Below are 15,295 nucleotides of genomic sequence, written 5' to 3'. Positions count from 1 at the left end.
ATGAAACTACAATGCTGTGACCTCTGTAGTTCTTGAAGAGGCAGCTGATCACTGCTTCTTCCATTAGTATTTGTGTACAGTGTAAACTGTTGAATGGGTTGAGAAGCACGCATATATACATGCATATACATTTCAACTGGTCATGCTGGTAGCTTTGGTTAGTGGTGCTGATTTAAGTAGTGTTGCCATTTAAGTGTCCTGTGATGTGGTTTATTGACTTCAATGTGAGGAACCCTTAGTGACCTGAACATCGGGCATCTATCGGCCCTTTCAGTGTCATTTAAAGAGTGAAACAGCTAAAACCAAGCTATTTAATTAGTGTGGATCATGTCCTACCTGTGCCAATGACCCTTGTGTTTAACAAATCTCAGCTACGTCTTCTTTGTAATCATCAAACTTTTATTAGAGTTCAGAAAAACCTGTGTAAATGCTGGTATCTGATAGGTCACTGAGGAATTTCCTTCATCAGTGCTTGTTTTAGAGGGCTCCTGACATTTGTATTCTATTGGAAAATGCAGTAAGTTATGAGCCATCAAACAAATATGGAACAATGCAAAATAGTGATAATATTGAAGAAGTCACTTGTTGACCCATTAGCGGGGGGCCCTTAAACAGTTCTTTTTTTGGTGGTCATAGTAGTAATGCTAGCGAAGGAGGCAAGGGTTTTGTGTTGCAGTGTGGTGCAGATTAACAGAAAACAAAAATCTGTTTTACAGTTTTCCCAAATTTGGGGATAGTGGAGTATGTAGGAAATGTAAGAAAGTTAAAATGACAATCTAGTAAAAGTCTTTTATTTTAATTTTAACAAGTACATAAGTAATAACAAAATCATTTTATTTCCAATTTTGCTGTGTCAGTGTGAAAAACAATCGTTATTATTTATGGTTATCATGTAAGTTTAAAGACAAGCTTAGACAGCATTTTCACATTGACTTTTCATTATGGAAAGGATGGAATTTTCTTTAGTGCTAAGTCAGTTTTAATTTATGGCAAAGATGAAGTTAGCTACTTCACTGTAGAAGCAAACCCTAAAGTGCTTAGTAAAAGGGTGCCGAACATAAGGCCCGGGGGGTGTAAACGGCCGTCAAAGACTCAAAATGCATCCAGTTGATTGCTTTGGATAGGTGCATTTTCATAAATTTGAGCCTACCCCTTTTCCTATTTATAAGGACCGCCCCATGGCCTTTCATACTTATTTACCAATGTATTAGACAGAATCTTTTTTTATTTTATTTCACCATCTACTATACTTACTATACTATACTACACTCTTGGTTTTATAATGACAATTTAACCCCCGAAATGTCAGACTGACAGATTTCTTTCTTCATACTGTTGACATTGCACTTGTTTTTGTTATATTATAGCATTAAACATGTAGTAAACTTCTTTGTACTAGAAAGATCAGTTTCACTGGTCCAGCTAGCTTAAATCAACGTCCATTGACTAGATGGACTTAAACAATGAATAACAAAATACAAGGAAACTTAGACCCAAACTAATAACAGCTACAACAAGAACTTAAGAAAGCTTCAACATACCTAAGAAAAGAAATATAGCAATAAACCCTGACAAATTGGTAACTCTTTGAAGTGTTACTGGGCATTCACAATCAGTCACTTTGTGCAGTGAGTCAAAGCATTGGGTGGACTGCATCAGGCTAAACTAAATTGATAGAATTGAGTGGACTCGTACTTATAAGAGAGTTAGAACAACAACTAAAAAAACTTAGAATATTCTGAAAAGAACTAATATAGGTTAACTGGGAGGAGCGGTGAAAATTAAGATGGAACAGAGGTGGAGGAAGACGATGTTACATCATGTGAGGAGCAGCAGTGTCCCTCCTCCAGAACAAGTGAAAGTATTTTTTCTTCTTTTTTAGGCACTGTTCCATGAGCACTTTTTTTTCTCAAGGATAAGGTTTGTCAACTCATGGATTATTTCTGCATTTTCTTTCTCAAGTTTCTTGCATCTTTTCTCCACATCTTCTAATTCTGCTTCATGTGTTTTCTGTTGTTGCTTTTGCACCTGGATTTTAGTGTTCTTGTTCTTCAAGTAGTTAGAAAGTTCCTGAAGTTCTGTGTTTTTTCTCAGCATTTCATTGATGCTACTCTGCATCTCTGAGCATTGTTTTTCCGGCTTTTTCTTTTCTCCCTCCAGTTCAGTTGTTTTGTACTTCCTTTTTGTTTTGTTTTTTCCTCTGAAGAACAAGTTTTTCTTCTTTCTGTTTCATGCTCCTTCTCTTGAAGTATTTCTTGATTTTTGAGCAGTGTTTCATCAAGAGTTATTTGGAGCACCTTGTATTTTTCTCATGTCTTCAAGTTTGCAATCCATTTCTTTCTGTTGTGTGTCCTGTTGTTCTTTTTCTCGAAGAAAATCTTTATTTCTGTGCAGTGTTTTGTCGAGCCTTAATTAAAGCACTGGATTTTTTCCCCCATGTCTTCAAGCTTGGTGTCCATTCCTTTCTGTTTTATCTCTTGTTGGTTTCTCTCTTGGAGCAGCTGTTGATTTTTGTGCAATGTTTTGTTATGCTTTACCTGCAGCCTTGGAGTTTGGACTGCATGTCTCTCTGCTCGATGTCCTGTTGTTTCTTCTCTTGGTGGATTTCTTTATTTTTTCCAGAGCTTCATCAAGCTTTACTTGCAAGCCTTCATTGTGTTTCTCTGTGTTCTGAAGCTTGCAATCCGTTTCTTTCTGTTTCATGTCCTGTTGCTTCTTCTCTTGAAGCATCTCTTGATTTTTCAGCAGTTTCACTAAGAGTTATTTGGTGCATTTTATATTTTTCCTCTTTCTCTTGAGGTTTGCAATCCATTTCTTTCTGTTGTGTGTCCTGTTGTTCTTTTCTTGAAGAAACTTTATGTCTGTGCAGTGTTTTATTGAGCTTTATTTGGAGCACTCTGGATTTTTCCTTCATGTCTTCAAGCTTGCTGTCCATTTCTTTCTTTGAACTCTATGTCCTGTTTTTTTTTTCTCTTGGAAGATTTCATTATTTTTTTCCAGAGCTTGATCAAGCTTTTCTTGGAGCTCCTGATTCTTTTTGTCTTGCAGAGCCCATTGTTTCTCCTCAATAATACCTTCTTTTTCTTGAAGCTGGTAGGACTGTTTTTTTTTTTTTCATTCAGCACTCTTTCACTCATTTTCTTGCCTCAGGGACATAATCTTTTCTCTGTTCATGAGATTTTCATTCTGCATTTCTTCAAAGCGCTTCTCCTCTAGTTGTACGTGTTCACCCCAAGGAAGAGAGCTGAGGTAAGGGTCTAGGGGTTCATCCCATGGAAGACAGCTGGGGTCAACTTCTTGTCTTTCTTGATCATTTCTCTGTATCTTTTTTATATATATATTTTTTAATTATTCAACTTTATTCAACAAAAATTTACAATGTATTTCAATCGGGAGACCCTTCAAATCCTCATTCAACTTATTCGTCTTTCAACTCTAACTACTTCCACATATGTTGACCCACAGATACCATTTAAACTTTAAAACGAAGTCAAGCTATTCAGCTTGTATTTATCTTTTCAATATCTTTTATACTTTTTTATTCAGTTCCAGTTTAAGTTTCATGCTTTATTTTCTAATGTACATTTTAAACATGCTCGGCTACTTGCCAGCTTCAAAACCCCTGAAATACAGACACACAGAGACATACACTCACACAGGGAGAGAGAGACAGACAAACACACAAGGAAATACAGACACACAGAGACATACACTCACACAGAAACACACACATACATGTGCGCGCACACACACAGCGCAAATATTCAGTTTTTTTCTCATCTACATTTTAAACATCTTCAGCTACTTTCCAACTTTGAAACTTCTTCATCTGTGTGAACTTTAGCTTTCAACAGTTCAACACTTCAGCCTTCAGGTGAATGTTTCGTCCTATTTCAGCTCATTCAACATTTTTAACAACATTCAGCAGCCATTTCAGCTCAAAACATTCAGCTATCAGCATTTACACTGCAGTTTCTTCAGAAAATGCATTTTCTAGTTCTAAATGTACTAGTTAATAGTAAATACGTGACATTCTATGCAAAACCTTATTGATGGGAATCAAAAGCGTAATATTTTTGCTTAAATTTGAAATAATCTACAGGGAATTGTAATACACACTATCATCTTTTTCGCTTAAGTGTGCTGTGTATTTCAACCCTGTACTCTTACAATACTGAATCCACACCGAAGACACTGCTGCACTGCACTGTTTCTTACACTTTAAAGTTATGCTTTAGTGTCATCTCATATTTATGCTTCCGTTTGACTAAGCCACGTTAATCTCTCCTTTTAGTTGATTGATTTGGATAAATGTAACTTAACGGTGTACTGCTAATTATAACATTTTAGCCCTTCGTATTTTCTAGTACCTAAAAAATAAGATAAAAAAAATAAAAGGAGACAACTTTATATATCACGTCGCATTCACAGGAGAATACATGTAATACACTGAACATAGCAGTGACGTCATTGGACCCATGTATTTCACTATTCATAAATGCCCTTTTCGAGAGTTTCCGTCAGCGGCGCCGTGGCTTAGTTGGTTAAAGCGCCTGTCTAGTAAACAGGAGATCCTGGGTTCGAATCCCAGCGGTGCCTTTTATTTCTTTCTTTTCAGTTGTTTCTTTTGTTGTTCAGTATGCACCATTTGTCATAACTTTACATTTACATAGTACTTTTCTCTCAGCAAAACACTTTTCCAGGTGTATGTGAAACTCAAAATACGTTATTAAATTAAAAGGGACTGTATAATTTATTTTAAAGTCCAACTTGCAGTACAAGAGTTTAACCACACGAGGGCGAAAGTGAAAGGGCATACTCATAAAAGAATCAGAGCACAAGCGGGCGAGAGGGAGAAGATTGTTATGTATCTTTCCTACCAGAAGCCGTCTACGTAATTCTGTATTTCAGTTCAATATATAAAGTTTCATCTGGAGAAAGAGGGGACAAGGCTTAAGAATTATGTGAGCCACTTTTTTTCATTTAAGATGTGGAAAGCTGAGTAGAGTCAGCCAAAGTTAGAGCGGAAGTAGTCTTCAAGAAAACAAAAAATTTCTAGCTTTGCATCTCAACTGTAATTTTAAACTACAAATCCAAACCCTATATAATCTTGATTTTTATATCTAAGACTATAGTCTATAAGACGTTTAGTTTTATAATGCTGCAAAACTTAACGTTTGCCACGAAGCCTTTATTTTGAAGGGAGTAACAAGAAGCCGCATCGCTAGTTGGAGCTAACTTGATCGTAGCGTCTTGGCTACCGCTGCAAAAGAAGGACACAATGCCTTTTCACGGCAAGGAGGAGCTCTAGCTGTGTCCAGGCTGGACGCAGATGCCGGAGCTAGTGTGGATCGCACAGATGTGGAGCGAACAGCGAAACGCGTGTGGGAGATAATAGCAGAGGTCCCCGCCGGACCATGGGACTGACGGTACTGCCCCTGCTGCTGCCTCTTCTCGGGCTGCTGTGGCTCCGCTGTGCTCTGCTCTGTGCAGGTGAGAAACAACAATGCGTCTCTACACCGCTGTGATGTTTTAGACGGAGGTTTGTTCTAATTAGTTTAGAAAGCTCTGCCTGTGATGTTCACGAACACATGATGGCATGCACAAGTGATCCGCATTGCCCGGTGAAATGTAAGTGGCCATGCTTTTCTATTTCTTGATCCGTGTTCGCATCTTTACGGGAGATCCGGTAATTTACAAAGCTCCTACTATGATTACATCAGTGACTATCAGAGCGGAGCGTCTCTGTGTTCACACCCGAGCAGCAGCAGTGGGTGTTATTTTGTCTACTACTGTGTGTCTCTGATTAAGTGATCTGATAGATGAAGACGGTTTGTTTTCATTGTTTTGATTGGATGGAGGGAGAGCACAGAGGCTATCGTTGTGCAGAAACCTGCGGGATTATTGATCTGTGGTGGGTAAATGATCACGGTTAGTGTGGAAACATGGACGCGCTTTCGCAAATGTGATACTGCTGCTATCGGCATTACATCACTGCTTCTCTGCAGCCAGTCAACCCCACGGTCCCCTCCTCCCCCCTCCATTGTCATACACTGCACTTAATTGGCATTTAAATAAAGAGGAAGGCTGCTAAAGGGACACAGAGTGAGAGTTTGGAGGTGTGTGTGTGATCCAGGTGTTAACATTGTGTGGGGTCGAGGGTTCTGGACTGTGTCTTCATTATGGGGACAGAAAGCCAGTCCAGATAATTCAGGTCTTCAAAAATTAAGATAAAGGGATATGTTCAGGTTAGGTTTTTGGGTTAGACAAGTTGTAGTTAGGGTAAGATCATGAATGTTAAGTCAGGGTGATGTGAGACTGAGGAGAGAAGAGATTTGCACGATTAAAGGGGAACACACCATCCCAACTCAGGAACCTTCAAGCTTTGAGGTTGGCTGATGTGTCCAGTGTGCATGTTGTCCTTATGCCTGGTGCTCCAGCCTGTGTTGCTGTCTGTTCCCCTGTGCTGGCAACCTGTCCAGGATGTCCACGAGTCTAGTCGGATAAGCGGTTTAAAAAGCAAAAAGTCAAAAAAAGAATTGATGTTTTCACACATAAAGTTCTAGGGTGATTGAAGTTGCATGCACAAATACACACACAAGCTGCAACTGCATTCAGTATCTCCACATTTTACCTGAGCTCATGATTATGTGTGGTTTTTGAGAACAATGCAGATTAAAAACTGAAGGGCTTAATGCTGAAGTGCAACCTTAATCCACTTGTTTCTCTCAGGTACGCTTCACTGTAATCAGAGCAGGAAATTAAAAAGGGACATTTACATGCCTTAAAAGCTATAAATGCAATTTCAAATGTTTTTGTAAAAAAACAAACAAAACTTAATATCCCTTTATACACATTTCAGTGAAAGTTTGGCATGGTTTACTCCATTACATTTGTTTGAAAGCTATTAAACTACAGGTTTGATATATGTTAAGCTAAAAAACACACAAATATTATCATCACCACTGAGGTTTACATCACCTAACCCAAGGTAGCTCCTAAAAAAAACTACGGGAAGTTTTTTCACATCTAATAATTCCAGCGTGATGCTAATAATCAGCCACGGGATCGACATAATAATCTCCTTTAAGGAACATTTTACAGCTGATCTTCATTAAATGTGAATGTAGCGTCAAAACCTATAGATGTAGTTTTCCCACCACTATCTATTAGTGTGTCTTGTGTTGTTACGTTTTGTGTATTCACCTTTCACTGATAAAACACTATTTTAATATTTTGATGACTCTATTGGCGTCTGAGCTGGAGTTGTTCTTGGCTGCAGTGCATTTTGGAGTCTCTGGATGTCATAGAGAAAAGGTTTGCTCCCTGAGCAACTATTGTTGGTGAACTGTTCATGTTCTGTAGTTTAAGCATAAAACAGCAGCTAAATCTTATTTTTTTACATCTGTTGGTAAACCAAAAATAGTGAGTTAATGTGAATTTTCTTTCTCTCTCTCTTTCTCTCTGTGATCAGATTTTTCCAGCATCTGAGTTTGAAAGTAGATGAAACACAAACACAACAGTCAAAATGTGCTTCAGTTCTCTTATTCATTGTACCAAACAACAGCATTGTGTAGCAGCTTGGTCCAGCCCAGTATGTGTAGGTATTTATGTGTGTGCTAAGTTAGTGTGGATAGTCGATATCCGCACTTAAACGATTCCTCCCTCCGCCACCCTGCTTCACTCTGCTGACTTTACTGATTCATCAAGTAAGCCAGAAACAAACAGCACTAAGCAGCAGACTCCCTGCTGTGTGTCAGCGCTGGATCATAGTTGAGCTAATGTTCTGTCTCTGTGGTTTTGGTTAATTAAGAGGCTTGTTAGACAGCGTTTCCTTGCATGTGTTTCATTCTTTCTGTGGCATTAAGCAGTAATGCGATGATTAATGCGCCTGCTCTATATTATTGCTTTCAGCACAAGAATGAAATGAGATACTTCCCATTCCACATTTATGTTGCAGATTATGATGCCGGTAACTTGATCGCTGCGCCTTTACTTAGAAAAACAACAGGATTCAGTGCCTGCACACCACACAGAGGTTTGCGTGTTAGTCCTGGAGCTTTTCCTGGCCTGCTCACACATTTGTGTTGCTCCCTGGAGTAATGGTGTGATGGCAGCAGGAGATGCTGTTGCCTTGGCTGCCAGTTTGGCTGCTGCTTCTGTTTAAAGCTCCATCTGATCAGCGTGGAGCTTCCCCACAATGGCACTAAGGTCATTTGTCTTGTCAGTGAATCGTTTAGTGTTTTTTGTAGCGGTCACAAATAAAAGAATGAGGATAAAACGGTTTATAGAGTGTGGAAGCCAACATTTTGGTAATGCTCGATGTCTGCCAAGTGTTCGTGTTCTTAGTTCTGATGTGCACAAGGAGCATTCAGACCGACCTCCCTAATATGTATGCTGCCATCCCCCCTGTCTTTTTTGAGACAGGCTGCAGCGAGCAGGTGGAGATCCATACAGAGCGGAGGGGTGTGATCTACAGCCCTTCCTGGCCTTTAAACTACCCAGCTGGGGTCAACTGCAGCTGGCATATTCAGGGGGGTCAAGGAGAAGTTATTACCATCAGGTAGAGTCCCTGAAACATACGCTGCATACATATGATATTTCTATAACCGAGTCACCTAAACTCATGTTCCATGCTCCAGTTTCCGTAACTTCGACCTGGCGGAGTCAGGAAAATGCATGGGAGACTGGCTCCTGCTGACACCTACGTGGAAGAGAGAATCCAGGCTATGTGGCTCGGTGCTGCCGCAGCCCTTCATCTCCACCAGGGGGCGTGTTTGGCTCTTCTTCCACTCTCAAGCCAACAGCTCTGGGCAAGCCCAGGGCTTCCGACTCTCTTACATCAGAGGTAAGCTGGAGAATATTTGCATATTGCTTATCCACTCCATAAACATACCAGAGTGCGTGAAAATATTAGAAATACCTCTACAGTTTAATCCATTAGCAACACCCACTGCAAACTCATTATTAAATAAAATGAAATAAAATAATAAATAAATAAAAAAAATAAAATAAAATGAATTATCATGTTTATAACATTTACGTCAGGGCCACCTGCAGTATTTTATATTTGAACATAAGCATCTGTTCTGGGACCTCCCCATGCTTCTATGCGCATATGTGGAAAACACGAGGTGGGTAAAGTAGCAGCAGAATCTCTGTGCAGACCAGAGCATGCATCAGTAACAGCAGTTATAACAACATAGAGGTCAAGATGCAGCATTAAAACAGAGATTTAATAAAGCCATAATAAAGTTTTGTGAGGGTTGAATTAATAGAGCTGTTTTGTATGTTTACACAGGGTTACTGCTTGGTTTGTTTTGATATGATCATCCACAATACTAATGCATTTTTTTTGTTATGGTTTGTCTTTTTTTAAAAAGCTGAGAAAAGCCTAAAACCTGTGATATTGATTGCAGTTGGACATGGCAGACAGATGAGACTGGCAACTATCTCTTGGGGGGTAAAAGTGATGTTTTAGCAGCTAACCAGACATATTCTTTTTTAGGTCACCTAGGTCAGAGCAGCTGTCAGTCAGATGAATTCCTCTGTGGGAATGGGAAGTGTCTTCCTCGCTCCTGGAAGTGCAACGGTCAGGATGAATGTGGGGATGCCTCGGATGAACGCAGCTGCTTGCCGACTCCCACTGAGGCGCAGCCGGGCCTCTGCCCCTTTGGCTCTCTGCCGTGCACCGAGGCCCAGTCCACCCGATGCCTGCCCGCGGGCCTGCGCTGTAACGGAGCCCGGGACTGCCACGATGGAAGTGACGAACTGGGTTGCCCTGACACTACTTGTGGCAAACGTCTGGGGAACTTTTATGGCTCGTTTGCCTCTCCCGATTTTTTCCGTGCGAACCGTAGCGGCGACACTGAGCTGAGATGCTCCTGGTTGTTGGACACTCAGGACCCTAAGCCCATTGTTCTGCAGCTGGACCTGCAGCTGGGGCCTGGAGATTTGCTGCATGTCTATGACGGCCTGCTGCAGCGAGCGGAGCATCTGTTACAGGTGTTGTCATATCACAACAACAGGCGGCCCGCCCTGTTGGAGTCGAGCCGGGGACAGATGAGCGTTTTGTACATGGCCCAGCCTCACAGTCCGGGGCATGGTTTCAATGCTACATATCAGGTACTGAGGTTGGCTAATGTTCATTTCATTCATCGTTTATTCTCATCTATCCTTTGAAATTCTTTCAACCTCTTTTTTTAAAGTTGTTTAAAACTTTTAATTTGTCAAAAGTTACAGTGTTTTTCTTTTTTAATCCAAAGTAACTGATTTAGAAACAGTAACTGCTCTTTTTGTTCAGAAAACACAGTCAGTTAAGTATAGTACAAGTTGTCCCTTCTGTGTCTAGACAGTGATGCATTTCTCCTCCATCCTACCAGGTGAAAGGTTACTGTTTTCCTGGCGAGCGTCCCTGCGGCAGTGATCAGGGCTGTTACTCTGAACGCCAGCGCTGTGACGGCTACTGGCACTGCCCATCTGGTCGAGATGAGGAGGGCTGTCCGATGTGTCCAGATGGAGAGTTCCCCTGCGAGGGTGGTACAGGAATGTGTTACCCAGCCTCTGAACGCTGCAACAACCAGAAGAGGTGTCCAGATGGGTCGGACGAGAAGAACTGCTACGATTGCCAACCTGGAAACTTCCACTGTGGGACTAACCTGTGTATCTTTGAGACGTGGCGCTGTGACGGCCAGGAGGACTGTTTAGATGGAAGCGATGAGAGGGACTGCTTGGCAGCAGTGCCCAGGAAAGTGATCACAGCTGCCCTGATCGGCAGTCTGGTCTGCAGTCTCCTGTTGGTTATTGCTCTTGGCTGTGCCCTTAAACTGCACTCCCTCAGGAACCGAGAGTACAGGTGGGCCCTCATTCTGCCACTAAATGAATGTTAAGTCAGAGGAACGCTGGGATGGTGTTGATTGTTGCAGCTGCCAGAAACTGTAGAAGTGAAAGTATTTTTGTGGGTTTTCAAATAGTTTTCCTGATTTTTCCCTGATCCTGCTCTGTTTTTTCCTTCCTCACTCCTTTACAGAGCTTTTGAGACGCAGATGACTCGCATGGAGGCCGACTTTGTCCAGAGAGAGGCTCCTCCTTCATATGGTCAGTTAATAGCCCAGGGTCTTATCCCTCCGGTGGAAGATTTTCCTGTATACAATCCCACCCAGGTAACAAATTCGCGCACACTAACAGACACTGGCGACGCTGCATTTAGAGAGAAATGAACTTCAGCGTGTTTCTGTTTTAATCCCCCGTCATCCAGGCTTCAGTGTTACAGAATCTTCGGTTGGCAATGCGCAGGCAGATAAGGCGTCACTCAACTCGCCGCTCCACTTCCTCCTCTTCCAGACGACGTCTAGGCCATCTTTGGAATCGCTTGTTCCGTAGTGGAGGACGAGGCAGAGGCCACGCCCCACTCCTGGATCCCCCTGGACCCACGCAGATCACACTAGGGCTTCACAGCTACCGGACTGTCGGGGAGCAGGGACCTCAGAACAGGGCCATGTCTGCAGGTGGGTCTGACGTAGTGGGTGTGGACCTGCCGGAGAGCCCTGCATCGCCTCTCTCCTTTCATTCAGTAGACAGTCCAGAGGAGGAAGAGGACCTGTCACCTGTCAGCAGAGATGGCAGCAGGGCTGCAGAGTCTTCACCTCCCACTCCTTGCCAGAGTGACTCCTCAGTACAAAGTGGACTTCCTCTCTCCCCCCAGGAAGCCTCTGTACCCCTGTGCCCACCCCGGGCATCTAGAAAATTGGTTCTGGAGCTTGCAGTTAACCTGAAGGGGGTTTCCTTAAGACGTTACTCCCCCTTAGGACCTTTGTCCCCTATTTCACCCCCTGTGTTTCCCAGCAGTTCCCAGACACCATCAACTCAACCTCAACCACAGGGTTCAGAGGTGACTTCACCCACCGAGCCCTTATTTTCCTCTGTGAAACCAGAGGACAGTGACAGCCAGTTTACTGTGAACGTGCCAAGCAGGGATGAGATGAAACCAGAGGCAAGAAGCAGCCTATGCAGGTTCGGCAGAAGCATCAGTGAAGAGGGAGGAGATTTAGGAAGGGAGACGCTGTGCTGAAAAGTTTAGGATGACGCTCTCCTCACTGTCGAGAGCTGGCAATTGCAATATCAGTTCTGATAAAGTGTCCTTGAGATGTGACTCCACCAGAGTCAGAGGTGAGAACCTGTACTTCAGCCTTTTGTTTGGAGGGGGTACAATATGAAACTCAATAAATATCACTCCATTTCATTATTTGAATGCATAAAATGTGCAGTTGCAAACAATTATGCACATGCAGTCTTATCCTAAGACGAATAAAACCAGCATTAGTCGTTCTTCCTGTAAATTGCTTTCTAAAGCTCATGCCAGAGCTTAACTACTTCATTTAAATGCAAACAGATAGCCCCAATTAGCCCGTTATGATATTTACCCTGAATTTGTTCCAAAAGATTAAATCCAGTTTTGGCCACAAGTACTAATACAACCCACTACTGGCAAAATGTATCTGAAATGCCAAAACAGCCTTTATGTCTTTACCCAAAGCCATTATGCACCGCTACATACTGTGAGCCATAACAGCCTAATGAGTGAACACACAAATTGATCTGATCGATCCTCTATTCTTGTTCCCTTTTATTGTTTATGTTAGTTGTTATTGTTTTATGACATCATTAATATGTCACGGCTGAGTGCATCAATTAAGGATGTTGTTGCTGAAATTTTACATTTTTTTTTTTAAATATTGGCAACAAATCCTGTGATTTGTCCACATCAACCTTCTTAAAGACATAACAGCAGTAAGGAGAGAAATCAGACAAAGCCGTGGACATTGAACAGAATAACACACGAGGTGCACTCGTGGAAGCAGGAGTTTGAAACTCTTATGTATTTATTCATTATTTAACACATTTTTGTAATTTCCTTATAAGATCTTATTTTACACATTGATAAATATGATGATAAATAGATGGAATATTGAGCTGAATATTGACTCTACATTTCCATGAAGAGTCAATATTCAATATTCAGGGATTGTTCAGGGATTTGTTCTTCATGGTTACATAATAACAGACCATTACAGATATCACTGGTTGATTTTGGTCTTGTTGTGCGTTTTGTTGACAGTAAGAAATGTCTTGAAATACAGCTTTGAACCGTGTCAGAAAAAGGTTTGATATTTTTTTTAATAGGTTTTTATATTTTCCTGTGGAGAGTTTGATGAAAATAGCACACCTGGTAGTCTAGGTTACCCTAGTGCAGGCTAGGATAGTTTCTGTCTGAAGGCAGTCATTAAAGCTAGTTTTCCCCTCTGTTTTATAACCTTGTGCTAAGCTAAGTAGGTGCAAGCTATAGTATATATTTATAATTGAGAATTTGGAAGCTTATCTCCCAGAAAAAATATCAACTTTTCCTTTAACACTTGTGCAGTGTCAGTATTGATTCATCAGACATCATTTTGACCACTTTTAAGAAACATCAAGAACTTATTTATTCACTTTTAGCAATTGTAGCTTTAGTTTTTATCTTCATGTATGATCAGTTTAATATAAGCCAAACTTGGATGAAGATTTACAAAGTGAGTCCAAGAATATTGCCTCTAACTCTGTTCAGCCTCTCATCCTTTTCATAATAAACCAAACCTGTCCCGTTAAACAAAGTCCATCCTTTTAAATGAACCCGACTTTATATATATATATATATATATATATATATATATATATATATATATATATATATATATATATATATATATATATATATATATATATATATATATATATACACATATATATATATATATACACATATATATATATATACATATATATATATATATATACACATATATATATATATATATACATATATATATATATATATATACATACATATGTATGTATGTATGTATGTATATATATATATATATATATATATATATATATATATATATATATATATACATACATATGTATATGAGTGTTTGCATTGACCTCCATTCAGTGCACTGACTGTATGTGAATGCCCAAGAAACTTTGGAAAGAGGAGCTTCACATGGAAATACTGTTTGTTCATTGTTCATCCCAGTCGATGACTGGGTCACCGTGGATGTCTGGACTGCTGGTTTATTCTGGTGGAAATTCAAATCTATGCTGTGGAATTTTCTAATACTGGACGCTTAAGCAAAGACCTCTATTTTCAAGTCTTCAGTGGAGACCTGTACAAAGTTTTGCTTTACGTTTCTCTTTCTGCCTTGAAGTTATTGCCTGTTTCTGGGCTGCTTTTTGACACTGGTAACATTTTGCTAATCACTGTTGGACCTTTAAAGAATGTACCAGTCTTCTTTTGTTATAAATATCAGTGATTCCCCCCTCCCACTTGTGCTGCAGGATATTTATACTAGAAGAATAAGAAGCCAATAAGTAGTGTGGGTTTGGAGCAAAAGAGAATTGACCAGAATGCCATTTCGTGTGGAAAAACTAGATCGTTCCTACTGTTTTTTTTTTTCTTTAAAATGAGCTGAATGTGCCATGCTACCCTACAAGTTTTGCCAAGAACAGCTGCTATATGTTATGTGCCATTAGAGATATCTCCATAGTCCTTCCAACTAATTTCTGCCTCATAATCTGTTCTCATCTCCAGTTCTTTCTTTGAAATATCAAAAAATAAGCTAATTATATTTATTTATAGTTTTACAGATGTTTTACTTGTGTTCTCTTGTACGTCTATTTAAAAAACATCCGTCCTCATTTAGCTTAAAGTGAAATCGTTTAGCTGCTGTCTGGAAAAAAAATGCGTATCTTGCTTTGTGATTTAGAGACATGCATTAAAAACGCCTTAATGGGGTTTTCCCTGTTGTTGCAATGGTCAAGGAGGGTTTATGAATCAACTCTGTGGTTTACCTGTTTGAAGAGATTAGATTTGTCTTTGTCTAGACAACACTCTTTTATACATGTCATGTGATTGTTAAATATGACTGATCTGGAGGTACAGTGCACTAATATGTCAGAAATCTCAGCTCTGGGATTATTACAGCGAAGAGTAAGAGAAAGGGAACCTTTCAGGTCTTCTTCCATTGTATTTAAGTAGTGATTTATTCAGGATGTAGTCATCAGCTTAAGGAGAGTCATGGTAATTTGGTACAATCTTTAGTGAAATTGTGTTACACTGACTGCTAATGTGGTTAGGTTGATGATTATGACCTGCCAGTTTAGATAAGTGTGTCTTTTCTGTTCCCTGAATTTCAGCGTTTATGCTTTAGCAAAATGTCTTCAGTATGCTTTAGTAATAGCTGTACGTTTGTAT

At 40.3% G+C, this 15,295-nt stretch overlaps 1 protein-coding gene and 1 non-coding gene across 2 annotated transcripts; both read left to right on the top strand.

The window, feature by feature from the left end:
- The first annotated feature begins 4,525 nt into the window (after positions 1-4,525).
- Positions 4,526-4,599, top strand: trnat-agu (transfer RNA threonine (anticodon AGU)). Its single transcript has one exon. It is a non-coding gene; the product is annotated as a tRNA-Thr (tRNA).
- A 227-nt stretch (positions 4,600-4,826) lies between these two features.
- lrp3 (low density lipoprotein receptor-related protein 3) lies at positions 4,827-12,241 on the top strand. The gene is made up of 7 exons (XM_026175376.1): positions 4,827-5,493; positions 8,428-8,563; positions 8,643-8,848; positions 9,509-10,125; positions 10,383-10,855; positions 11,030-11,162; positions 11,258-12,241. The coding sequence occupies exons 1-7, from the start codon at positions 5,418-5,420 to the stop codon at positions 12,068-12,070; spliced, it is 2,454 nt and encodes an 817-aa protein (XP_026031161.1). The 5' UTR covers positions 4,827-5,417; the 3' UTR covers positions 12,071-12,241.
- The last annotated feature ends 3,054 nt before the right edge of the window (positions 12,242-15,295 follow it).

This window comes from Astatotilapia calliptera, chromosome 1, assembly GCF_900246225.1.
Source record: "Astatotilapia calliptera chromosome 1, fAstCal1.2, whole genome shotgun sequence".
Lineage (NCBI taxonomy): Eukaryota > Metazoa > Chordata > Actinopteri > Cichliformes > Cichlidae > Astatotilapia > Astatotilapia calliptera.
This window is presented reverse-complemented; position numbering and strand designations above follow the sequence as displayed.